General features: G+C 32.3%; 1 protein-coding gene across 4 annotated transcripts in view; it reads right to left on the bottom strand.

Moving 5' to 3' along the window:
* Positions 1-21,828, bottom strand: part of LOC122289749 (receptor like protein 21-like) — a 93,981-nt gene extending 72,153 nt beyond the window's left edge. Inside the window, exons 1-10 of one of the 4 annotated variants that reach the window (XM_043097000.1) lie at positions 21,306-21,828; positions 20,688-20,846; positions 20,505-20,579; positions 20,172-20,342; positions 17,713-17,874; positions 12,092-12,253; positions 11,128-11,292; positions 10,351-10,509; positions 8,683-8,757; positions 5,718-7,993 (exon numbers count right to left, since the gene is read on the bottom strand). In XM_043097000.1, the coding sequence (XP_042952934.1) occupies positions 5,805-7,993; positions 8,683-8,757; positions 10,351-10,509; positions 11,128-11,292; positions 12,092-12,253; positions 17,713-17,874; positions 20,172-20,342; positions 20,505-20,579; positions 20,688-20,846; positions 21,306-21,759 (3,771 nt within the window). In that variant the 5' untranslated portion in view covers positions 21,760-21,828 and the 3' untranslated portion in view covers positions 5,718-5,804. Of the gene's footprint in view, positions 1-5,717; positions 7,994-8,682; positions 8,758-10,350; positions 10,510-11,127; positions 11,293-12,091; positions 12,254-17,712; positions 17,875-20,171; positions 20,343-20,504; positions 20,580-20,687; positions 20,847-21,305 lie in introns of those variants that run through there. The other 3 variants (XM_043096997.1, XM_043096999.1, XM_043096998.1) reach the window with 3 other exon arrangements.
* Positions 21,829-26,821: the final 4,993 nt, after the last annotated feature.

Below are 26,821 nucleotides of genomic sequence, written 5' to 3'. Positions count from 1 at the left end.
GCAAGCTCAGGAGCACAAGATACATTGAGTCAACTGGAACCAAATGAAAAGGGCTAAAAGTCAAGGTGGCATTGGTCTAAGGGACTTTGCCAATTTCAACCTAGCTCTCTTAGCTAAACAAGGGTGGAGATTAGCCTCCAATCCTATCTCACTAGTTGCCCAAGTGCTCGAGGAAAAATACTATCCCAACAAGACCTTTCTTACTGCAAAACTGGGCCTAAATACATCTTTTCTGTGGCAAAGCTTCCTAGCTACAAGATCCTTGCTCTCAGAAGGAACGGTTTGGAGGATTGGTGATGGTGAAATAGTTGAGATATGGAAGGACAAATGGCTTCCCAAGAAGAACACTTTCAAGCCTCAGGATTCAATCAGATTTTTACAAGTGGACTCAAAAGTCTTGATCCTCATAGACAAGAACATTTGTGGACCGAAACCATTTAGTCCGATCCCAAGGACCATAAATTTTTTACCGGACCGAATTTCTATATATATTTTAAAAATATTTTTAATAATTTAATATATTAATTTTATATAGTAATTATGTAAGTTAATGATGTAAATTTCATCTAATTTATTATCATTGACCCTATAAAATATTTTTTTAATGAGTTAATTGCATAATCTACATTAATAATTCACTTAATTTTAATTTAGTAATTTAAATAAATTTTTTATTAATTTATTTGGAAAAAAAAAAGAAAAAAAATAATTGGATAAGACCGAACGGATCGGGACCTTATGGATGTTCGTTCCATTCCAATCTAGTCTGGGGAAAATGATGCACCGATCATCACCCCTAGACCGGAACAAACCAATTTACACCCCTAAGTATAACATATTAATTAAGGTTTTTTTTAGTACATAATATAGTAGTATACTGATATTATAGTATAGTACTGTTGTAATATAGTACATAGTAGAATATTATAAATTCATTAATAGTCACTTCTTTAACCATTAAGAATAAATAAAAATAAATAAAAATATACTATACTAGGCACATTTGGGAGTCATATTATTATTTTCCAAGATTTCTTGTCAATTAATAGTATATTAGTGTATATGAGGTACCATTCGAATGGTAAATATTGGTGTTCAAACGATACCTCGTATGAAACTTTGGTTGAACGTTTCATTTTAATGTTCGAACGGCACTGCAAGAACGTAAAACATACATTCAAACAATATAACACATTTAAACGTCTAAATGTCCCTTCGATTGCATTCTCTCTCTCTCTCTCTCTCTCTCTCTCTCTCTAAACCATCCATGTACGCTGCCAAATGCTCCTCTTGCCTTTGAACCGTCGTCTTCATCGTCGTGTTACCGCCACCATCAAATACCACTTCCAGTAAAGAGGTACACAACTTAATAACGTTTAATAGGTTTATTCCGTATTAATTTCATTATTTTTTTTTATAAAATAGGAAAATGAATAGTTTTTTTTTTTTTATCAATATACACGGTATGTGCCGCAAAACACAAGGTTGCGATGGCTTTGTGCACATCCTGGCCTTGTATGTGTATTATTTGTGGAAGAACAAAATGAATAGGTGGATTCCTTTCGTTTCAATGGCCATTGAGTTGACTCAACCATTGCTAAGCTCGATCCAGAAACTGTTCGAATGATGGTTTATTCGTTCGAACGGTTGCGAAATATCTCAAATGGTTGAGTGACCGATCGAAAGCATTCAAACACATATGTTTGATGTTCGAATGCTTGTATGATGTTAATAACGTTTAAACGGTTTTGTAATTATTTGAATTTTTTGTACCGCTTGAACGCTTAATTATTTGTTCAAGCGGTATAACACAAAATAGTTTTAAATTATATTAATTAGTACATAATTTTGTGAGGTTTATGTATGATATTTTATAACTAATTTTCTTAATTTTATTTTTTGAATTTTAGGTTAATAATGTCTTATAGGGGACAAAAGTGTGGTAGACCAGGACAACTCTCTAGCGAAGCAGTTCGAGAGAGGGCTATTTTGTTAGAATGTCAGAAGATCTCCGACTTTTAGGATATTCTCTAGGAGGATCGTTCCTTGCTAGCTGTATTCTTCGAGCATGGTTGGACACCTATCCTCGACCAGAAGGACGAAGCATGAGACCTTGTTGCTCCTCCTTATGATGGGAAAAAGAGTATCAAACAAGCAAATCTATCTAGTTTCTTCAAGATTATGAACTTGATTATCGTCAACAACATTGATCCTCGGTAACACAAGACAAAGGCTGGCATGGATAGGGCAAAATTTATGATACACGTCGCTCGTGTGGTGCCTATAGACCTAGTGGGTTATATATTAACTAGCATTCATTTAGAGGCCCAGTATATTACAATAGATATACTGCTATTTGGGATCCTAATCACATGATTTCTACTAAATGTTGGGGTCCTACTTAATATTGCAAAGTGTATCCAGGAGCCGATTGGATCGATCAACTCGTCCACCCTGTCACGAAGCATGGGTCACTTGAGACTTTGTCTTCATGGTCCTATTCCAGACCTGGTCGATACTTAGGAAGATGCATACTTGAGAGATCATGGAGTATCGGTTGGTAAGACATCCACGCAGGCCGAGGCACCACGCAAATGGCATCTACTCTTGAGTATATGGTAGATATAATGCATGTAGAGATCCACAGACAGACATCAGTAGTGATTGATGCAGGGAGTATAGAGATCTGTGGCGCCATCTTTGACTTGCATACAGAGATTAATGCTAGCATCTCTGACGTACATATAGAAATTGATGCCATGTCTACAACTTAGGTCACGATTATTACTTGATTGACACAGCTAGGGACACGCCTAACTGTAGTCGAGGATATGAGTAGAGTTGGGATCGTAGTAATCTTTATCTTTTATTTGCATTATTTTTCTGTATAGATAATATTTTATGTTTTGTAAATTTAATTTAATGATGAATTAAATTGTCTTTGTCTTTTATAAATTAGTTATTGATTTCTAGTATTCATATTATTTAATTGCTAATTTGGATATAAATTAAATATTTAATCATAATTAAGTCAGGTATTTTGTTGCCATTAATAATTGTAAAAATTCTGTAACCATTCGAACAAAATATATCACGTTCAAACATTTCTCCATTCTCGCTAAATATTTCTGCAATAACTCTTCATTTGAACTCTTTATTTTACGTTCGAATATTGATTAACGTATTCATTCAAATAGTATAATAATATATTCGAACGGTAAGTCAATGTTCCTCTAAATTTAGTGACTAAACCCTCTAATTTCCCATTCGATCATATATAATATTTGTTCGAACATTGATTAACCTTGACATTCGAACATTGTTGTATGTTATTCGAATAGTAAGTTAATATTCCACTAAATTTAGTCACTTAACGCGTCAAATTGTCATTTGACCATATATAATATCCATTCAAATGTTTATTTTATTTTGTTTGATGGTTTTTTTGTGGATGTTCGAATGGTTATTTGATTAGGGATGAAACTTTTCGTCTTTACATATACCGTTCGAACATGTTTGAATGGTAAACACCTTCCGCCATTTTTTAGTAACAAAATTTGAATTTCGTCCCTACATCTCATTTTTTGGGACAATTTTCATTTCATCCCAAACAAAAATCATCCCAAAAACAAATTTTTGTTGTTGTGAAGATATATTTATAGGAAATGCCTAATTCTAACAACCAAATTTTACTTGACTAGAGAGTTGGTTTAATAGATTATTTATGCAAATCCAGACCAACCCTACACAAAAAAAAAAAAAAAAAAAAAAAAAAGAGAAAAGACTCAATTATATATATAAAACAACAAATAGGATATATAGTTTGCTTACGTACTAGTCTATTGTTTAGTAATGGCAGTACAACACAAAAACCTTAATTTATTCTTTGGATTCATTCCAACGGAACTAGATGATTGATTCTTTTTGATATAATTAATTAAGTCTTGATACCATAAAACAAAGGGTCTAAAGTTTCAAACATTAAAAATTCTGAAGATATTGCAAATTATTTGCTGGTAGTTTTAGATTAGGATGTAATTAAAGAATAAAGAAGCTAATGTAGAATATATTTAAAATACTCATTAGCATATCCTCATGATGATAAGAAGAATCTTTCTTTAAATTACCAAGTGACAGTTATATCACATGACCTGTGGTGGATCGAGTTGCAAGTGACCCTCTCCCACTCATAACAATCACTCTTGAGTGGTCAACCTATGAAGGAAGAAGTTGGTAATCTGAATAAGTGTAAGGGATGGATTTAAGATAAGACGACTTGAAGTGAATTAAGCAAGCCAATTCTCTCTTCCTCCAAGCAACCTTTCTGGACAAGAGTTTGAACAAAAACCACTAGCACCCACATAAGCAATGCCTTCATTGGTACTAAGCACGTTGACATGCCCATGTCCATTTCTTTCTAAATGTTTTAGCTGTTATGAATTTTTTAGTTCCGTAACTAAAAATAACCATTAATTATGAGATTAGAAACAACTTGATTTTTCTTACAAATATTTTAATTAATTGCGAGGAAAATAAATTTGTTGGTAAGAAAACTATTTGCAGCCAGAAATATTGTAGTTGGTAATATAAAGTAGTTTTCAACGAAAGTCCGATGAATATAAAATCCAACAAAAATGTTTCCTTGCTAATACCTTGAAATATAACCTTGCAATTAACTTTTTAGTACTATAGGTCATGAAAAATTTTATTGCAATGACAACGTTTATTTACAGGAACAAATTTCATTAGAAATAATCATAGTTGTTGCAACAATTAGATTATTTACAAGGAGTTAATTTTCATTTGCAAAACTCATTATTGTTATAGGAAATGAAGTATCTTTTGTAGGGAGGAAAAAATCGTTGTAAATACCCATTATTTAAAATGAAATGATCATAGTTGTAAAAGGCTTCATTCTAAATGATCATATCTCTAGCTTGTATTGAAAACAGACCAATCCTCTACCAGGAGTTTGGGATTAGGTTCAAGATAGATTGGTTGGAATAGAGATTTTGGCTTAGTTAGGTCAACCTCAAACAACCTCAGTCGTGATAGGTTTGGTCACCATTTTTTTTGTCACTAAACTAATGGGATTAGTTCAGAGGACTAGTTATAAAGAAAAATATTTTTAGTTATTGAAAACACTACCCATCATCAAATAGAATGAAAAGTATAACCAAACACCAATCTTCATATTTGATCACAATAATTAATTGATTATAATGAAATGCATACACAACAAGCTGTTATCACTATCATGACACTTCCATGGAAAGTCAATATATCTAATAACATATTGATGACCTTTTTTAGAAAATAACAAATATAATAGTAACACGAGTATATAAGATCCTCAATTAAATTGGCTAGGGTACTTTATTGCCAATAAGGATCAATATAAAGATGACTACTAACACGCAAAAAGAACGTGACTTAAGATACCAAGAAGCATGAAAGGAAAACACTCGATTTTATTTCATATAATTTCGTGGTACTTTCATTTGAACATGCACTATGTTGTTGTTGGTTATGACTCATATATTTGGGCAAATTTTCTTAATTTTTTAATTTATTATTGATTTATTTAATCCAATGGACTCACATAGAATGAAGAATTCTTAAATATGGAAAACAATATCCATAATCAAATAGAATAACAAGTCTAAGGGAACACATCTTTCATATTTCAGCCCAATAACCAATTATTCAAAACCAAATTCATAGATAACTAACCATTATTACTATCATTAAAAATACCGAAGAGAGTCAATTTATCTAATTACATAGACAGTTTAACAACCTTTCTAAGATTTCAAAAAAAAAAAATAACATTTGTATATAAGATCTTCAATCAAGTTGGTGCACCTTTGTAGCCAATAAGGATTAATATAAAGAAGACTAATAACACTAAAAAAGAAAATGATGTAAGTTACCGAGAAGCTTGTATGGAAGACTATAGGATCTACTTCATACCATTTGTAGTCAGTAGCATTTGAAGACTGTCTTGGTGTTGGATATGACTCATTTCCTTTGATGCAACTTTCATCTAGTGGTGGTCCACAAAGAAGTGGGTTTCCTTCATAGCTGCTTTTCTCAAATGTTCCAAATTGTGCTTTCATATCTGGAACTTTACCTGATAGGCTGTTGTTGGCCACATTGAAAACCTCAAGAAAGGTTAGATCAATCAATGCTGAAGGAATCTCTCCACTCAAATTATTATGAGAGAGGTCTAAACTTTCCAATTGAGCCAATTTTGAGAATGTTATTGGAATTTTACCAGTCAGCTGATTATAAGATAAGTTTAGCGCATGCAATGAAGCTATTTGGCCTAACGTAGGAGGGATGCCACCTGTTAGGTTGTTGCACGAGAAATCCAATCCAGACATGTAACCAAGGATAGAACCCTTGTAAGAACTAGGCCTATATTTGGTTACAAACTCGATCTCTACTTCTGTATCAACATATCGAAGATATGAGTACCTGTAAGCATCATTGCCTGAGAAACCTTTATATGTGTAAATTGATCCCAAATTCGAATAGTAAGTATAAACTTTTAGACTAAAATCATCAGAACTAGGATCCGCTATCTTCCCAAAATATATGTCATGGAGGCATTGTGGTATGGTCCCAGAAAAAGCATTCTTGGAAAGATCCATTATGCTTATCATTCTTAACAAGCACAACTGATTCGGAATTATACCTGTAAAATGATTGCCACTCAGCAAAAGTACTCTTAAGCCTTGAAGTTGTTTGATTTCAACAGAGATGTTGCCCGTAAAGTTGTTATATCCAATATCCAATGTCAAAAGAGATGAGGAATTGAAAAGAACTTTCGGTATTGATCCTGTGAATTCGTTCCCTTGCAAATATAGGTGTTTAAGCTTTGGTAGATTCAAGCAAAACGGTAACGATCCTGTAAATAAGTTGTGAGAAAGGTCTAATGTACCTGTCATACTTAGTTTACATGGGACCCGACCATAAAAACTATTGTTAGCCATAACAAGAGTTCCCAAGTGTGACATGTTCCCAAGCCATCGGGGGATAGTATCTAAGATTCTGTTGTTGCTGATATCTAAATATGATAGATCAGCAGTTGAATTAAATACTGGTGTGATACTTGTGAATTGATTGTCTTTCATCTGTAGAATTCTCTGCTTTTTCCCAACTAAAATTGTACCGTTGAAGCTGTTATGAGCAAGGTTCAAAATCCGCAATGACAAGCAATCTGTATTTAATCCTCTTGGGACCTCGCCTGAGAAATTATTGGAAGAAAAATCTAATACCTCCAAATACAACATGCCACCAATTGAGGAAGGAAGATTACCTTCAAGATTATTATTGGAAAGATTTAGATATACTAAATTTGGAAAAATCTTGCCAATATTTTCTGGAAGTTTTCCATCCAAGTGATTGGCCGAGACATCCATCCAGAACATATGCGTGTGGATCAAAGTTGGTAAATATAACTGGCCAACAAAAAAGTTATTTCGAAGATCTAGCACGCGTAATCTTGTATTGTTTTCAACCAACAAATTTGGAAAGCTTCCATTCAACTTATTGTGAGAAAGATTAATCATATTCAGTTCATGCTGGACAAGAAGAAATTTCGGAATATTGCTGGTGAGCTTGTACAGACTACAGTTAGACAATTCAATGATCTTCAGCTGAAACAAAGGGTACCAACCCATCGAACCTTCAGTTTCTATTTCAACTTTATTATTTTGGTCGTTGAATTTAAGAACCTCAAGCTTGGAGTAATTGGCAAATAAGTTGAATGAGAATATCCCCACAAACTGGTTACCACTAAAATCAATGTACTCGAGACTTGTTCCGATGGCTTCTACATATGATGATGAAGTATTTCCATTGAATTGGTTACTGGAAATATCTAACACCACAAGAGATGTCATATTGTTTATGCATGGAGGTAGGATCCCCTCAAAGTGATTGTAAGATAGATCTAACACTTCAAGCTTCTTCAATGTACAAAATTCTGTCAAAAGAAATAGCATCAAAATTGATTATGCTCTACTCTAACAATCGGTCAAACCAATCACCTTTATGTTCAATATAAAAAAAAAAAATGGTCAATTCATAAGTAATTATAGATCATTAGGGTAATACTAACAACACGTAAATGCCAGCGCAAAAGTAGTTTCCCAACAAATTGAGAAATGATTCCCAAGAGTTATGGTATCAAGTTTACCTGCTAGAACAAATTTGCACTAATATCCAAATTAATTCTATAACTTGATTAAATTGGCCAGTTCTACTAGAGAGATGGTGTCAAGTTTACCTATAAACTATAAAGATGGACTCCTTATCTCCCACCAATTAATTACCATGCACTCTTTTGATACTTATTCTCGAATTTTGAGTTATAAGTGTAACTCTAATCATAATTTCTTTTTAAGTATCAATTATACATTTGTTAAAAATTCACAATTGATTTTATAACAAATATATATGTCTGAAGAGGCAAAAGTATTCTTAATATTAAACCTAAGCATCTCCAATTAAATGAAAGTTGACAATTTCATATTTTTATGTGTATATTCTTGTTAAAACAATGGTACCTGACAATGGAACTTCAAATACTAATTCTTGTGTTCTTCATGTGTAGTGGATGCAAAAGATCCATAGAATACTAATTGTTCATTAGATGATACAACTTTTTCTTACCTTGGGTTGTTAGTTGTCCACCAAAATTATTTCTTGCTAAGATAAGAACCTCCAAGTTGCTTAAATTTGCAAGCTCTGCATAAAAGTAAAAAAAAAAAAAAAAAAAAAATGATCACATTTAATTTCCAACCTGTAGTTAATTTATAGTTAGTTTATTTTATTATGAAATGACGAAGAAATTTAGCTATTGAGAACGTATATATATGAATTACGTACATATTCATAATTCAAACTTTTGGACAACATGACATAATAATCATGAATACCTTAGAAGGGATGCACATAATTAAGTCCATTAGAAACGGCTTAAAACAAACATGAAGAGTGGAGTAGTACTATATACCACACTCTCATCCTATTTTTATCCTATTAAGTAAGATGTGGTTCATGTATTACCATTGGATGATAAATAAACATGTAATAAATTATCATTTAATGGTGAAAAATATGCCACATCATACTTAGTGGGATGGTAGTTTGGTGTATAGAATTTTTCAATTTCTTAATATGGCGAGTCTTTTGAAACCTTGCAAGAAAATTATTGGAAGACACAACAAAATAACTTTTATCAATGTCCTTCAACCGAATTAAAAAGAGAGAAAGAAAATAACTTTCCACTCACACCATTTAGTACGTACTTATAAATACACGTGTAAGAATAGTTATAAATACAAATACATGTATTTATTTAAAAAGAATAATAAATGGATTTGAAAAAATATTGATAATTAAAGCGGCAGACAACTGGTTAATTCACTAGTATTTTGAATGTGGTCAGGCTTATGACTCTATGCATTAAAAGTATTGTTCAAATGCCAACTAGAAAGATTAATAATTACATGCTGAAAATAGGATCCTCTGTCAACTCATTCTAATTTCTAAGGAATTTGACCTAATTATAGAGAAAATAAATTTATATACGAAATTATAAATAATATATAATAGAATACAGTCACCATTAGATTAAATAATATTATAATTATTATATTATATATAATGTATGTATGTATTATACATACGGGGAGGAAAACTATAATAGAATATAATCACCATTTACTCCTTGAGAAATTATATTAAATGCATTACAAATAGAAAATAAAACAATCAATATCATACCTTAAACATCAATTATAAATTAATGTGTAAATTAAAATTTCTAATAAATAAGAATTGCATTTACTAAAATGAAAATAATTAACATGATGACGTAATAATCATAGATATATATAGGAATACCAATAATATGTTAATATAGAAAGCAAATATAGAAATTATTAAAATTTCATTCTTATACTATAAATTGATTAGTCAATATCTGAACTAAATTAAATTACATCTTCTAAATTAGTCTTTTGCCTGAACTCTACAAAAAGATAAACTCATAAAGTAAACACTATAACATTTATTAAGAAAACATAATAAGTGGACTTGAAAAAAAAAGTTTTTGTTTCCTAAAAAAATGAAGTCTTTTTCAATCAACTTGTTATCATGTCACTTACACGTAACCTATAGCTAACAGATAAATTAATGATGTGTGGAAAAATCTAGATTTAAAGCTCATGAAAGAACAATCCAATATATGTCTACATACAATAAGTTCAAGTACCAATTGAATATTTAATATATAGCAAAGCTGCGATCGATGAGTTTAAAAATCATCATACGTACCTTTGGTTGGAAAGAATCCCGTCAACCCATTCCAAGCAAGATTTAGACTCTTAAGAGATTTGATCGCAGCAATTGATTGAAGAAAATGAGTGTCGTTGAGGGCATTGTGACTAAGATCTAATATCTCTAAGTTCTCCAATCTTGACAACATTTTCCAACCTGTAGTTAATTTATTAATTCATTTTATTATGAAATATTGAAGAAAACAAAATCATACAAAAATGTATCTAGAAGAAACTTGGTGATTTAGAACTTGTAAATTACATATGACGTAATAATCATAAATTAATATTTATATATCATAACCACCAAGACTCATGATGATCACCTTATAAGGAATGTACGCAAGTCATGAATTAGAAACGGTCTAAAACATGATTAAAATAAAGGATTAATAATATTTAATACCCATGAATATAAACTCATAAAGTAAACACTATAACATTTATTAAGAAAACATAATAAGTGGACTTGAAAAAAAATGTTTTGTTTCCTAAAAAAATTAAGTGGACTTGAAAACATAATAAATCACCAGCATTGATAATAAGTGGTTTTTGTTTCCTAAAAAAATGAAGTCTTTTTTAATCAACTTGTTATCATGTCACTTACACGTAACCTATAACTAACAGATAAATTAATGATGTGTGGAAAAGTCTAAATTTAAAGCTCATGAAAGAATAATCCAATATCTGTCTACATATAATAAGCTAAAGTACCAATTGAATATTTAATATATAGCAAGAAGGCTGCCATCGATGAGTCTAAAAATCAGCATACCTTTGGGTGGAAGGGACCCCGTGATCAACTCATTCCAAGCAAGATTCAGCTTTTTAAGAGATTTGATCGCAGCAATTGATTGAAAAAGACTACTAGTGTCGTTGAGGGCATTGTGACTAAGATCTAATATCTCCAGGTTCTCCAATCTTGACAACATTTTCCAACCTGTAGTTAATTTATTAATTCATTTTATTATTAAATATTGAAGAAAAATGTATCTAGAAGAAACTTGGTGATTTAGAACTTGTAAACTACATATGACGTAATAATCATAAATTAATATTTATATACCATAACCACCAAGACTCATGATGATCACCTTATAAGGAATGTACGCAAGTCATGAATTAGAAACAGTCCAAAACATGATTAAAATACAGAAATACTTTGGGACCCGAAGTAGTGTCTCAAATGGGTTTTTTTTTTTTTTTTTTTACTTAGTGATTAAGGAAATGTTTTTTACTGATTTTGTGAATTTTTTTTTATTTTTAAAAAGATATTAAGCATATAAAAAAATGGATAAAAAAAACTTTTTAGCTTATTCGCTTGGTTTTCGGGCTACATTCTTCTTAAGATTTAGCACCACTCATTAAAATAAAGGATTAAGAATTAATACTCATGAATATGTGAGAGTGAAAACAAAATAATGACAAATTAAACAAAAGGACTAGTCCTATAATTGAACAGTTTGGAGAAAACGTACGTTTATGAAATCCAAAAGGCTAAAAAAGCTTACACGTCATTCATCTCTACAAAAATTAGTTTAATTACATTGCAAAAAAATCTCAATCAAACTAAAATCATAAGTGCAAATTTATATACGAGATCAGTATAAATTAATATTCTATAGTACCCATAACCACCGAGACGCATCATCAGTACCTTTGACATTTGATTGAAAGCAAAGACCAAGAATTTATAATATGAATACATGCAGGGGATCGGATCACTTTTTTATCATTACCTTCAACGGCCTTTACTCCTTCAACTCCCAAATCATTATATGCAAGACTTAATGTCACAAGGGATGTAAGGTTACTTAGAGATGGTATGATGCTGTCATGAAACCGATTACCATCGAGGATCAATGTCTCCAAATTTCTCAATACAGCGAGCTTTTTGAAACCTGCAAATTAAGAAAATAATTGGAAGATGCAACAAAAATAAATTATATCAATATCCCCATACAAAATAAAATAAACATTTCAATAATAAATCATATATATATAATGTATGTACGTAATTATACATACGGGGAGGAAGACTATTCTAATAATAGAATATAATCACCATTTACACCTTGAGAAATTATAATAAATGCATAACATATAGATTAACCCCATCTGATGGGTTACCAACTTACCGTAGAAAAAAAAAAAAAAAAATCAATATCAAACCTTAAACATCAATTATAAATTAATATGTAAATTACAACCTAATAAATAAGAATTTAATTTAGAAAAATGAAAATAACATTAGTCCAACAACTATTACTTATTTTTATGAATTATTATGCAAAATAAGATGAAGAGATTTGCTATTGTTTTCAAATAATATTATATAGGAATACTAATAATATTTTTAAATCTAAATATATAGATATATAAAACATCCTACGCTTTAATTTGTTCCAGAATATTAAAATATTCTGGAACAACCAGAAAAGAAAAGATGCTGGAAGAGAAGAGTGAGGGGAAGAAGTCAGGTGGGCCAGGTATATCCTCTAAATTTAAGCTCAAAACGCACAAAAACTGATGATGATGTGGATTTAATGGTGGTAGGGGGGGGAAAGAGGGCAAAGATGAATGAGGGTGCAGAGCCTATGTCAAATCTCTGTGAGGTGGAGGCTGTTGAACAGCCCCACCTGGTATTATGAAAATGATTTGTTGGAACTGCTGAGGGCTTGGGAACCCTCGGACAGTTCATGATCTTTACCTCATGGTAAAAACTAAGCAGCCCAATATAGTGTTTCTAATGGAGACAAAGATGTATGGGGGGAAGGTAGAGATGTTAAAGGGGAAATTACAAATGGAGGGATGTTTTGCTGTGAGCTCGATGGGGAAAAAAGGTGGTTTAGCTATTTTTTGGAGAGAAAAAGAGGAGGTGGAATTATTGAACTTTTCTCAGTGGCATATAAATGTTCTTATAAAAAAGAAAGGGGAAATGAAGGAGTGGTTTTTCACTGGGTTTTATGGCCATCCGGATGTGAGAAAGAGAAGTAAGTCATGGGAATTGTTGGATAGTTTGAAACCTTTGAACCAGGAAGCATGGTGTGTTGCAGGTGACTTCAATGAAATCCTCATACAAGCAGAAAAAAGTGGGGGCAATTTGAGGAGTGAGGGGCAGATGGCTCAATTTAGAGAGGTGCTTGAGAAGAATAGTCTATCTGATTTGGGTTGTAGCAGTGGCTTCTTCACATGGAGTAATAGGCATGGGGACATTACATTCACAAAGGAGAGGTTGGACAGGTATGTGGCAAATAATCAGTGGAGGAATATGTTTGAAGGGGTGAAAGTGGAGGGTCTCTCAGGAAGGTGCTCAGATCATCTTCCCATCTTATTAACTATGATGGGAAAAGAGGCAAGGCACTATAGGAGGAAATTTCCTTTCAGATTCGAGGCTAGTTGGATTAAAGAAGATAAATGTGAGCAGCTTGTTAGAAAAGGTTGGAGTAGGAGGGGCCTGATGGTAGATCCTATTAGAAGAGTTTCTGAGTTGTTGGAGACTTGCAAAGAGGGACTTGTGGGATGGTTCAGAAAGAAGGATCGTGATAGGGTGAAAGATATAGATGAGTTGACTATTAAGATTCAAAAGCTACAAGAGCATGAAGGACCACAGAATGTTGAAGAACTCAGATATCTTCAGGATAAAGTGGGGCTTTTGCTAGAACAAGAGGATCTTAAATGGAAACAACGAGCAAAGAGGAACTGGTACAGTTTGGGAGACAAGAATGCAAAGTTCTTTCATGCCTGTGCAAACCAGAGAAAGAAGAAAAACATGATCTCATCAGTAGTGGACTCAAATTCAATTCTGAGGTTGAATCAAGAAGAGATTGCTGAAGCTTTCAAAGATTATTTTTCTGAGATATACTTGACAGCAGATCCTCCTAGTACTACTATTGAGGCTTGCTTGAGTGCAGTAAGAGGGAAAGTGACAGAAGACATGAATGAGTACTTGATAAAGACATTTACAAGGGAGGAGGTGGTGGAAGCTGTAAGATCGATGGGCCCTTTAAAATCACCAGGTCCCGATGGTTATGGGGCATGTTTTTATCAGTCATATTGGGAGATTGTAGGGGGTGATGTGTGTGAGGCAGCTTTAAAGTTTCTAAATGGAGGGGGGATGGAAAAGGGCTTAAATCATACTTTCATTGCTTTGATCCCTAAACTGAAAGAACCTAAATATGTCAGTGATTTTCGCCCCATTAGTCTTTGTAATGTAATGTATAAGATCATTGCAAAGACTCTAGCCAATAGATTAAAGATGATTCTTGGTGATGTAATCTCAAGAAATCAGAGTGCTTTTGTCCCTCAGAGATTGATCACAGATAATATAATCACTGCTTATGAGGTATTACATTCTATGCAAACAAGGCAGAAGGGCAGGGTGGGAAGTATGGCTATTAAATTGGACATTTCAAAAGCTTATGATAAAGTAGAATGGTCTTTCCTGAAAGAAGTTATGAAAAAGCTGGGGTTTTCTGAAAAATGGGTGTCTTTAATCATGGAGTGTGTGTCAACTGTGACATATGCAGTTTTGACAAATGGTAGCCCAGGTGAGGTTTTAAAGCCAACAAGGGGATTGAGACAGGGGGATCCACTTTCCCCCTATCTATTCTTGCTATGTGCAGAAGGATTGAGTGCTATGCTTCAATCAGCTGAGGAACAAAGAGAGTTAAAAGGGGTAACGGTGGCAAGAGGTGGTACAAGAGTAACTCATCTGCTGTTTGCAGATGATTGTATCATCTTTGGCAAAGCAAGCTGGGGTGAGTGGAGGAAGATAATGAGCATATTGGAGATATATGAAAAAGCCTCGGGACAAAGCTTAAATAAGCAGAAAACCACTATGTTCTTTAGTTCTAATGCAAAGAGAGATGTGAAGGAGGGTGTTTTAAAGGAGTTGGGGGCCAGATTGATAACAAGCTGTGAAAAGTACCTGGGATTACCAATTACTGTTGGCAGGTCTAAGTACAATTCTTTCAGAAGCATAAAGGACAGGGTATGGCAAAGGGTGACCAACTGGAAGCATAAGTTCCTATCTCCTGCTGGTAAAGAAGTCCTCCTAAAAGCTGTCATTCAGGCAGTTCCAAATTACCATATGAATGTCTTTAGACTTCCGAGAAAACTTTGTAAGGAAATAGCTGCAATAATGGCCAAGTTCTGGTGGGGCTTTAAGGAAAATGAAAGGAAGATCCAGTGGAAGAGTTGGGCCAAAATGGGGTTGTCAAAAACTGAAGGGGGGTTGGGGTTTCGTGAACTTGAATGTTTTAACACTGCTCTACTTGCAAAACAGTGTTGGAGAATCTTTACTAATCCTCAATCCTTGTCAGCTATGATTTTAAAAGACAAGTATTTCAGGCACTCAGATTTCCTGCATGCAACTTTGGGTCATAGACCCTCTCTGATTTGGAAAAGCCTATGGAGCTCTTTGGAGTTACTGAAGCAAGGACTGGTCTGGAGGGTAGGTACTGGTCAGAATGTTAAGGTGTGGGGTGACAGATGGATTCCAAAACTAGTGACACATTGTATACAATCTCCTGTTGCTGTCTTGAGTAGTGATGCAAAGGTTGAGGAGTTAATAGATGGTAGAAGTGGGGTATGGAAGGAAGAGCTTGTAAAGGAGGTGTTCACTGAAGATGAAGCCAAGATAGTATGTAGTCTACCTATAAGTAAATCTGGTTTGCCAGACAAACAGATTTGGGGCTACACAAAAGATGGTTTATTTAGTGTTAAAAGTGCTTATCATATGGAGATGTGTAGGAAAAGAAGGGAGAAAGGGGAAAAATCAGAGGGGAGTTGGTTTGATTGGAGGAAGTTGTGGAATCTGAATGTGCCAGGGGTTGTCAAAGTCTTCCTTTGGAAAGCCTTAAATGACTGCCTGCCAACCAGAAACAATTTGAAGAAAAGGAAAGTGATTGAAGATGCATACTGTCCCATTTGTGGAACTGAAGAGGAGACGGTTACTCATGCCTTATGGAGTTGTAGGGGGTCTATGGATGTTTGGGCTGAACAGAAGAGCCCTCTTCAGAAATGGCCAAGTAATGAGGTTCATTTTTATGAATTATGGAACAGGTTATTGAGCTTGGTTGCAAAGGTGGATCTCGAGCTGGTTGCAGTGGTGATGAGAGGGGTGTGGTTTAGAAGAAATGCTTTTATTTTTGAGAAGAAATTCACAGGTCCGGGCACTGTAATTGAACAAGCTGCAGTTTCTCTTGAGAATTTCCAGAAGGCACAAACTATAAGAAAGGAGGTAAGGGTGAGACCTGAAGGGGGAAGAAAGGGTTGCAGATGGAAGGCTCCGGTTGGAGATTTCATTAAAGTGAACTGGGATGCTGGAATGAGTGTTAAAGATGGGAGAGTGGGGACTGGGGTTGTGATCAGGGATGGAAAGGGAGAGGTGCTGGTATCCCTATGCTGTTCGAAAGAGGGCTGCTGCAGTCCAATTGTAGCTGAGCTCTTTGCTTTATGGAGGGCTATGAAGCTTTGTGCAGAACTTAATTTTGAGAGTGTGATTTTTGAAGGGGATGCTTTAGCTGTTGTGAAGGCTGTTAATAGTGAGAGGGAGAGCTGGGAATGGTATGGGCAGCTGGTTGAAGACATGAAAGGAGTGCTAAAAAACAGAAAAAGGTGGTCAGTGCAGCATGTGTTCAGGGAAGGTAATCAAGTTGCACATCATCTAGTTAAAGTTTCTTTTTCTTTCATAGAAGAACAAATCTGGATGGAATGTTGTCCACCAGAAGTTCAAAAGATAGTTATACAAGAAATTTTGTATACAGTTAATTCATAAGTAATATAAAGGAGGTTTCTTTCAAAAAAAAAAAAATGGGTTTTTTTTTTACTTAGTGATTAAGGAAATGTTTTTTACTGATTTTGTGAATTTTTTTTTTATTTTTAAAAAGATATGAAGCATATAAAAAATGGATAAAAAAAACTTTTTAGCTTATTCGCTTGGTTTTCGGGCTACATTCTTCTTAAGATTTAGCACCACTCATTAAAATAAAGGATTAAGAATTAATACTCATGAATATGTGAGAGTGAAAACAAAATAATGACAAATTAAACAAAAGGACTAGTCCTATAATTGAACAGTTTGGAGAAAACGTACGTTTATGAAATCCAAAAGGCTAAAAAATCTTACACGTCATTCATCTCTACAAAAATTAGTTTAATTACATTGCAAAAAAATCTCAATCAAACTAAAATCATAAGTGCAAATTTATATACGAGATCAGTATAAATTAATATTCTATAGTACCCATAACCACCGAGACGCATCATCAGTACCTTTGACATTTGATTCAAAGCAAAGACCAAGAATTTATAATATGAATACATGCAGGGGATCGGATCACTTTTTTATCATTACCTTCAACGGCCTTTAATCCTTCAACTCCCAAATCATTATATGCAAGACTTAATGTCACAAGGGATGTAAGGTTACTTAGAGATGGTATGATGCTGTCATGAAACCAATTATCATCGAGGATCAATGTCTCCAAATTTCTCAATACAGCGAGCTTTTTGAAACCTGCAAATTAAGAAAATAATTGGAAGATGCAACAAAAATAAATTATATCAATATTCCCATACAAAATAAAATAAACATTTCAATAATAAATCATATATATATATAATGTATGTACGTAATTATACATACGGGGAGGAAGACTATTCTAATAATAGAATATAATCACCATTTACACCTTGAGAAATTATAATAAATGCATAACATATAGATTAACCCCATCTGATGGGTTACCAACTTACCGTAGAAAAAAAAAAAAAAAAAATCAATATCAAACCTTAAACATCAATTATAAATTAATATGTAAATTACAACCTAATAAATAAGAATTTAATTTAGAAAAATGAAAATAACATTAGTCCAACAACTATTACTTATTTTTATGAATTATTATGCAAAATAAGATGAAGAGATTTGCTATTGTTTTCAAATAATATTATATAGGAATACTAATAATATTTTTAAATCTAAATATATAGATATATAAAACATCCTACGCTTTAATTTGTTCCAGAATATTAAAATATTCAATTTAGATTATATTTAAATTATTGATATTTCACTTATTATTATTTTATTGTAATTAGTATTAGAACAACAGAGAAATCACTAAATGAGAACAATACTATAAATCAAAAAATCAATCCACTTTGCCCAATAAATGGACCTGCAGACTGATAAATCCAAGCATGAAGTTACCAAAAAAGTCATTGATTCACCTCATAGTAGCTAACCTATCTCAAAACCAAAAAGCTCAGTCTCAATCATAAACAATTTCAACTTCAAGACTCATGTGTAAATCCTAATGATAAAGATTAATTGTAGACTGAAACCAATTAATATTTGTATTAACATCATCAAAGTGAAACAAACACACCAAATCTTATAACTACATTTTAATACAAAACCTATACCTAGAATCTACATATAACTAAGAGACCCAAATCTACATCTAAATTTTGGAGTTTGAAACTTTAAATCTTGCCTTGCAGGTGCAGATAAAAGATGAGAGAAAAAGAAGACAAAAATCATCATATAACTAAGAGACCCAAATGATGAAAAAATAGAGCTAAGAGAGATTAATTTCCTACATGATACATTACATAGATTTGCTAATTCTACATAACATTAAAAGAAATAATAACATTTTGACTATAGCATAATAGAATTTGTTGTAATAACATATTTCATGCTGCCATTAGTATCAGTACTTGTGAGCATCTTCATTGCCTTAACGTCAATGATTTAGAATTAGATTAATAACAAATCAATGATTTTAAATTATTTTGTTGTTAAGTCACATTTAAGCTTATACTATAAATTGATTAGTCAATATCTTAACTAAATTAAATAAGATCTGTTCATATATAAGCTAAAATTCAGCATTCCATCCGTTGGAGAGGATCCGGTCGATTCATTGGGAGCAAGATTCAAAATCTTTAACGATTTGACAGCAGTAATTGATTGAAAAAAACTATTATCATTTAGAGAATTTTAACTAAGATATAATATTAATTTTCAAGTTCTCCAATAATCTATGACAACATTTTCTAACCTGATTTAGAAGTACTTATAAACTACATATACATGATTCGAACGTATTACGTAACAATATTAAATTAATATTTATATACCATAACCACCAAGACTCATGATGATCACCTTATAAGGAATGTACGCAAGTCATGAATTAGAAACAGTCCAAAACATGATTAAAATACAGAAATACTTTAGGACCCGAAGTAGTGTCCCAAATGGGTTTTTTTTTTTTACTTAGTGATTAAGGAAATGTTTTTTACTGATTTTATGAATTTTTTTTATATTTTTAAAAAGATATTAAGCATATAAAAAATGGATAAAAAAAACTTTTTAGCTTATTCGGTGGGTTTTCGGGCTACATTCTTCTTAAGATTTAGCACCACTCATTAAAATAAAGGATTAAGAATTAATACTCATGAATATGTGAGAGTGAAAACAAAATAATGACAAATTAAACAAAAGGAATAGTCCTATAATTGAACAGTTTGGAGAAAACGTACGTTTATGAAATCCAAAAGGCTAAAAAAGCTTACACGTCATTCATCTCTACAAAAATTAGTTTAATTACATTGCAAAAAAATCTCAATCAAACTAAAATCATAAGTACAAATTTATATACGAGATCAGTATAAATTAATATTATATAGTAACCATAACCACCGAGACTCATCATCAGTACCTTTGACATTTGATTGAAAGCAAGGACCAATAATTTAAAATATGAATACATGCAGGGGATCGGATCACTTTTTTATTATTACCTTCAACGGCCTTTACTCCTTCAAATCCCAAACCATTATCTACAAGACTTAATGTCACAAGGGATGTAAGGTTACTTAGAGATGGTATGAATCGTATGATGCTGTCACCAAACCAATTACCATCGAGGATCAATGTCTCCAAGTTTCTCAGTACCTCTAGCCTTTCAAAACCTGCAAATTAAGAAAATTATTGGAAGATGCAACAAAATAAATTTTTTTAATTGTGCTTCGACAAATAAAAAAAGAAAGATAGAAATACCATTTAGACATTTTAACTCCAATTGAAGAACTCCAAATTAGTTATCATCAATTAATTAAACATGCAGTACTTGCCTTGATTTGGGAGGGTACCATTGTACTCATTCCAGCTTATATCCAGCGTGTTCAAATTTCTCAACGTAACTAATTCTACATTAATAGTCCAAGTTGACAATAAAGTAAGATTAGATAGATGCATTCCTGAATGCTCTGATTTAAAATATAAAATTAGATAGAAGAGATGATCACTTTAATTACCTTCAGCTGGAAAGTATCCCTCCAACTTATTCCAACTAAGATTTAAAGTCTTCAGCGAAGTGATAGCACCCAGAGATTGTAGAATGCTATTGTCATCAAAGAAGTTGTAACCAAGGTTTAAAATTTCCAGATTCTTTAGGGTTGAAAGCTTTTCAAATCCTGCAAAATATATCTTAAGAAATAGATAGAATTTATAGATTGAGTGAATAATCTATATATATCCAAGTGGGTTTAGAATTTTTGAGGGGAGCCATATAATTTGCATACACCTTGAATACAAATTTATATCTCCTGGCTACCTATTGAAAGTGAAACACATGCTTTAACGTTAGTTGGCTTCTTACAAAATTACAGTTTATAAAATTACAGATCCGTCAGTATTTATAATTGAAGACCTTTTATATATAAAACTAGTGTTTCGAACAAAAATAAGAACTTAATTAGGTAATTTTATAATTTTTAGTTAAAATAATTCAAACTTTTTCTAGGAAGGATATACAAAGGCATTGTTACAAATAAGATTAAAATTAAAAGTAACAGACACAATATGTGAATTTTAGAATATTATATATTTGGAGTATAAGAATATAAAACTCTTGATCATTCCTCACAACATACCTTCATCTTGTATGCAACCATCGATTACATTAAAGGATAGATCAAGACTTCTTAACTCCTTGAAAGGCTCCAATAGAGAAACATTTAACAACCACCGTCCCTCATATTTCACCCTTTTGAAATAGAAATCAACATCTTGATCATCATAAGTAGGATCATATGCCAATAAATTGTCCAGGGACAATTCTTTCACATGACCTGTGGTGGAGTTACACGTGACCCGCTCCCAACCACAACAATTACTCTTCTCATGGTTGACCCATGAAGGAAGAAGATAGTCTGAATTATAAGCTTTGAGAGGCTGAATGGATATAATAAGAAATGACTTCAAGTGAAGCAGACCAATTCTCTCTTCCTCCAAGCAACCCATGTACTCACTAGTTTGAACAAAAACCACCAAAACCCAAAGCAAAGCCTTCATTGAGAAATAAGATTGTAAGACACCCATATTCATTTCTATCTAAATTCTGCTTGTTTTGGCTCTTCTATTATGAGTATTGTGGCTTTCCACAACTCAAAGATATATATATAAGGAAAATGGAACTTTGGACTTTTGAGTGTTAGAGTGGTTGAAATTGAAAGTTAGGAGATGTATTGACTTAGACTAATTAAAAATTAGACCCATATCTTACGCAGTAGTGGAAATCACTAATGCCTTGACTTCCACGTTCAGATAGATTATGGAATAATGTGTCATTTTTCACATTTATGTTAAGACATAAATATAAACAATAAAATCTACATATTTCCATAAGCTGAAAGCTTTGAGACAAATGGTGATTCATCATAATTTTTTTTTTTTTTTTTTGTAGTTAGAGGTTATTAGCAATGATTTCGTACTTAATTGGTTCTTTGATTGTACGTGGCCTGCTATAGAATAAGAAAAATAGATATAATTTAATGAATTGTTCGTAAGAGTCTAATCTCTCAAGTCATTTACATCAATTAGTTGTCTTAGGAAGTTGGTGTCTAAGTTTTGAATTGGCACAAAACAGTCCTAGCATGCAAAAGAATGGCACATTAATGGGAGAACGAATATAAGAAGAGAATTTGAATGTTCCGTGAATGAAACTTCACGTAAGTGAGGAGCTAAATTATTTCCATATTGACATTGACTTATTGGAATCTAATCCTATGTATAAAAGAGTTGTGCCTTTAATTTCCACATTCACATTGCTTGGCCTTAATTAGTTTTCACACTACTGATTGTGACTGATCAGTGAGCTATCCAAGTCTGAATTGGCACAAAACATTCCTAGCATGCAAAAGAATGGCACATTAATGGGAAAACACGTAAAAGGAAGAGACTTTGAATGTTCCGTGATTGAAACTTCCAGTAAGTGAGGAACTAAATTATTTCCACATTGACATTGACTAATTGGAATCTAATCCTATGCATGAAAAAGAAGTGCCTTTAATTTCCATATTCACATTGATTGGCCTTAATTAGTTTCCACACCACCGATTGTGATTGATCTATGAGCTACCATTAATTAACCTTAGGCAGTAATTTGAATTGAGAAATATTTATCGACTTTTGCTTGACTTGTGTCCTCAAATTCTACCCAAATTGACACGTACATGAAGTCCGGCTCAAGAAAAGTACGTCACTTAAGTTTTGCTTTTCTCTTCTAACGATGATAATATTCTACCTAGTCCATTTTGGTACTGGAATGCATAAAAACTAACATATTTAATATATCAAGAAGTTAAAAGGTAAATAATAATGAGTTAATATCAACGATAAGATAAATAATTTTTTTTATTTAAAAAGTAATAGTAAAATAATAATTGAGATAAGTGTAGAAAAGTCAAAGAAATCAGAAGCGAAAAATTAATAACCACTCTAAAATAAAATTTTCTATCTTTTTTGCCTCTATTGAATTGGTAATCATAAATCTTAATGTTAAAAAATTAAGATTTATTTTGATAATTAAGTGATCAATACAATAAAAAATCTTTTTAACAAGTGAAGGGTTGGGATAGGTCAATAAAATAAAATGATTAATTAGCTCAATAGAATACAAATGATGCTTCATAAATTATATAGATAATAGATACCGACTTAACTTCATATTGACAAAATTCTTATTTAAAATTTAGAATCTAGATTGAGAGAGAAAGATAGTCATAAGATGTAAGTCATATTATATTTAACTAGTAAATATTTAATGATGTTCAATATATGATCTACACATCCAAAAATAAATATTATAATTTATAAAGATCTACATTTTATATTTATCTCTTTCTTAACGAACCCTCAACTGCTTAAACACTAAACATTTTCACAATTATTACTCTAACTCCCCTTTTGCACACTTTTATTAAAAGGAATAGCATTTCCATCCCTTTATGCTCCCATTAAAAAATTGTAAAAAAGATGATAGCATGCACCCACTAATAAATGTGGTGTGTCAAAGAACATTTATGAAATTCTAATAATGAATAAATAGTACCCAGTTCAAAATTTTAATTTGTTTACACGAAAGTTCTCTCAATAATAAATGTATTTTGAAATATTAAATTAGAGTGGACCCTTTCAAAAAGTATATGTAATCAGAATGGTCTTGGTACATATATTATAGTGTATCATTTGTATTTTTTTTTACTTTATTATTGTATTTAGACTTTGGACTCATTGAATTAAGAAACAATATGACTCTAAGAACCACAGCATGAGAAACTTTAGAAAAATGGGTTACCGGAGTTGAGAGTTTTCATTGGCTGAAGTTTAAAATTAGGATGTGTATTTTTCACATTGACTTGGTCTAATTAGACCCCTTACTTACGCATTACAGTACCACTGCATGATAAACTTTAAAAAAATGGGTTACCGAAATTGAGAGTGTTCATTGGCTGAAGTTTAAAGTTAGAATAAGTATTTTCCACATTGACTTTGGCTAATTAGACTCATTACTTACACATAACTGTACCATTGCATGAGAAACTTTAGAAAAATGGGTTACCAAGTTGAGAGTGTTCATTGGCTGAAATTTAAAGTTAGGATGTGTATTTTCCACATTGACTTGAGCTAATTAGACCCATTACTTACGCATTACAAAGACTGACCAGCTACTAATTTCTACATTTATAAATTTGGATAGGTGGTGTCACTTTCCACAATGACTTCATTGACTTGAGGTGCCTTCACTTTCAGTACTGGATGGAATTTAAAATTTGGAGCAGACTTAGACTGAGGCAAACTTGACCTCAAAAGAGTGGAGCACTATCCATAAGCTGAAGGTTTTGAGATAATTGGTGATTTTATATGAAATTTTAGTAAATGTCTTTAAACTTTGGGGACAAGTGGTGATTCCAAATAGTATCAGAGTAAAGGCCCTAAGTTTAAGTTTTCATTGTACACTTCACTCATTTAGTTAAATGTTTCACGTGGTGATTTTACAATTGATAGATAGTGTGCCTTTACTTTGGTAGATTTCCTTTTTTTAAGAACGACAAACGAACTGATCACATGTTATACTCAATATAAGTAAAAGATTATGTAATGCATCATAATCTTTTTTGTAGTGAGAGGTTATTAGCCTTGAGTTCGTTCTTAATTGGTTCTTTGATTGTACGTGGCCTACTATAGAATAAGAAAAATAGATATTATTTGATGAATTGTTGGTAAGAGTCTGATCTCTTAAGTCATTTACATCAATTAGTTGTCTTAGGAAGTTGGTGTCTATGTTTTGAATTGGCATAAAACATTCTTAGCATGCAAAAGAATGGCACATTAATGGGAGGACGCATATAAAGAAGAGACTTCGAATGTTCCGTGAATGAAACTTCACGTAAGTGAAGAGCTAAATTTCTATATTGACATTGACTGATTGGAATCTAATTCTATGCACGAAATAGCGATGCCTTTAATTTCCACATTCACATTGATTGGCCTTAATTAGTTTCCACACTACTAATTGTGACTGATCTATGAGCTATCCAAGTTTTGAATTGGCACAAAACATTCCTAGCATGCAAACGAATGGCACATTAATGGGAGAATGCGTATAAGAAGGGACTTTGAATGTTCCGTGAATGAAACTTCACGTAAGTGAGGAGCTAAATTATTTCCACATTGACATTGACTAATTGGAATCTAATTCTATGCATGAAAGAGCGATGCCTTTAATTTCCACATTCACATTAATTGGCCTTAATTAGTTTCCACACTACTGATTGTGACTGATCTATGAGCTATCCAAGTTTTGAATTGGCACAAAACATTCATAGCATGCAAAAGAATGGCACATTAATGGGAGAATGCGTATAAGAAGGGACTTTGAATGTTCCATGAATGAAACTTCACATAAAGGAGGAGCTAAATTATTTCCACATTGACATTGACTAATTGGAATCTAATTCTATGCATGAAAGAGCAGTGCCTTTAATTTCCACATTCACATTGATTGGCCTTAATTAGTTTCCACACTACTGATTGTGACTGATCTATGAGCTACCATTACTTTCTATATATAATCCATGCACTAGCATTTCAAATTAACTAACCCTACGATTCTACTATTAGTCTGTTAGGGACCCCCCTATGGCCCAATATTGAAATGTCAAAACTTGATCCGAGAATCATGATGGGCATTACACTACAAAAAAAGACACAATTGGCGGCGTTTATATGCGCGGAGTTTGTTTATGCGCCGGTACATATATATAAATTTACCGGCACTTAATATTTCCGTCGATAAATTATTGAGATTCCCGGCGTTTAAATTGTTACGCCAGTAATAATATATAGCTGTGGCGGCGTACAACGCCGCCAATATAGTACTTATGCGCCGAGAAATTAATAGTTTCCTAACATTTATATTGTTACGCTGGTAATAATATATGTTTTTTGTGGCGTTTTAATAAATGTCAATAATTTATTAATTATACGCCGTTATATTAACCATGTTTGTCGGTGTTTATAATATTACGCCGATGATAATATATAGCGTCAGCGTTTCACAAAACGCCGACAATTAATAAAGTTTACGCTAGTAAAGTATTAAGTTTTTCGACGTTTATATCGTTTGAACAAATGCCAGCCAATGATTAATTTTACGCCAGTACATAAGTCGTTTTCCAGCATTTATATAATTACTACGATAATAATTATATAGCATTGGCAACGTTTACAAAATGTCAAAAATTGATCAATGAAACGTCAGTAATTGATAAATGCGACGGCGTATATATTGTTATGCCGGTAATAATATATAGCGTCAGTTGTGAAGGCTATTATAAATTTATTGGTAGTAAAATAAATAATACAAATAATAAAAAAAAAAACTTATTTAAATAATACGAAAATACCCCCAAAATTTTAGTTGAATTTCTGGGATGCCCTATCGATAAATAAGAAGGTTTGCCGACGTTTATAAAATCTCCGCTAATTTATTAATTATTTGTTAACATTTGTTAGTCTTTTTAAATATATATATATATCTTAGAACATTCTCATTGGAATAGCCAAAGCCAAAGCCAAACACAAATTTTAGCTAATATGAGAAGAA

Source organism: Carya illinoinensis, chromosome 12 (assembly GCF_018687715.1).
Source record: "Carya illinoinensis cultivar Pawnee chromosome 12, C.illinoinensisPawnee_v1, whole genome shotgun sequence".
In the NCBI taxonomy this organism is placed as follows: domain Eukaryota; kingdom Viridiplantae; phylum Streptophyta; class Magnoliopsida; order Fagales; family Juglandaceae; genus Carya; species Carya illinoinensis.
The sequence above is the reverse complement of the archived record's forward strand: the minus strand, read 5'-3'. Positions and strand labels throughout refer to the sequence as shown.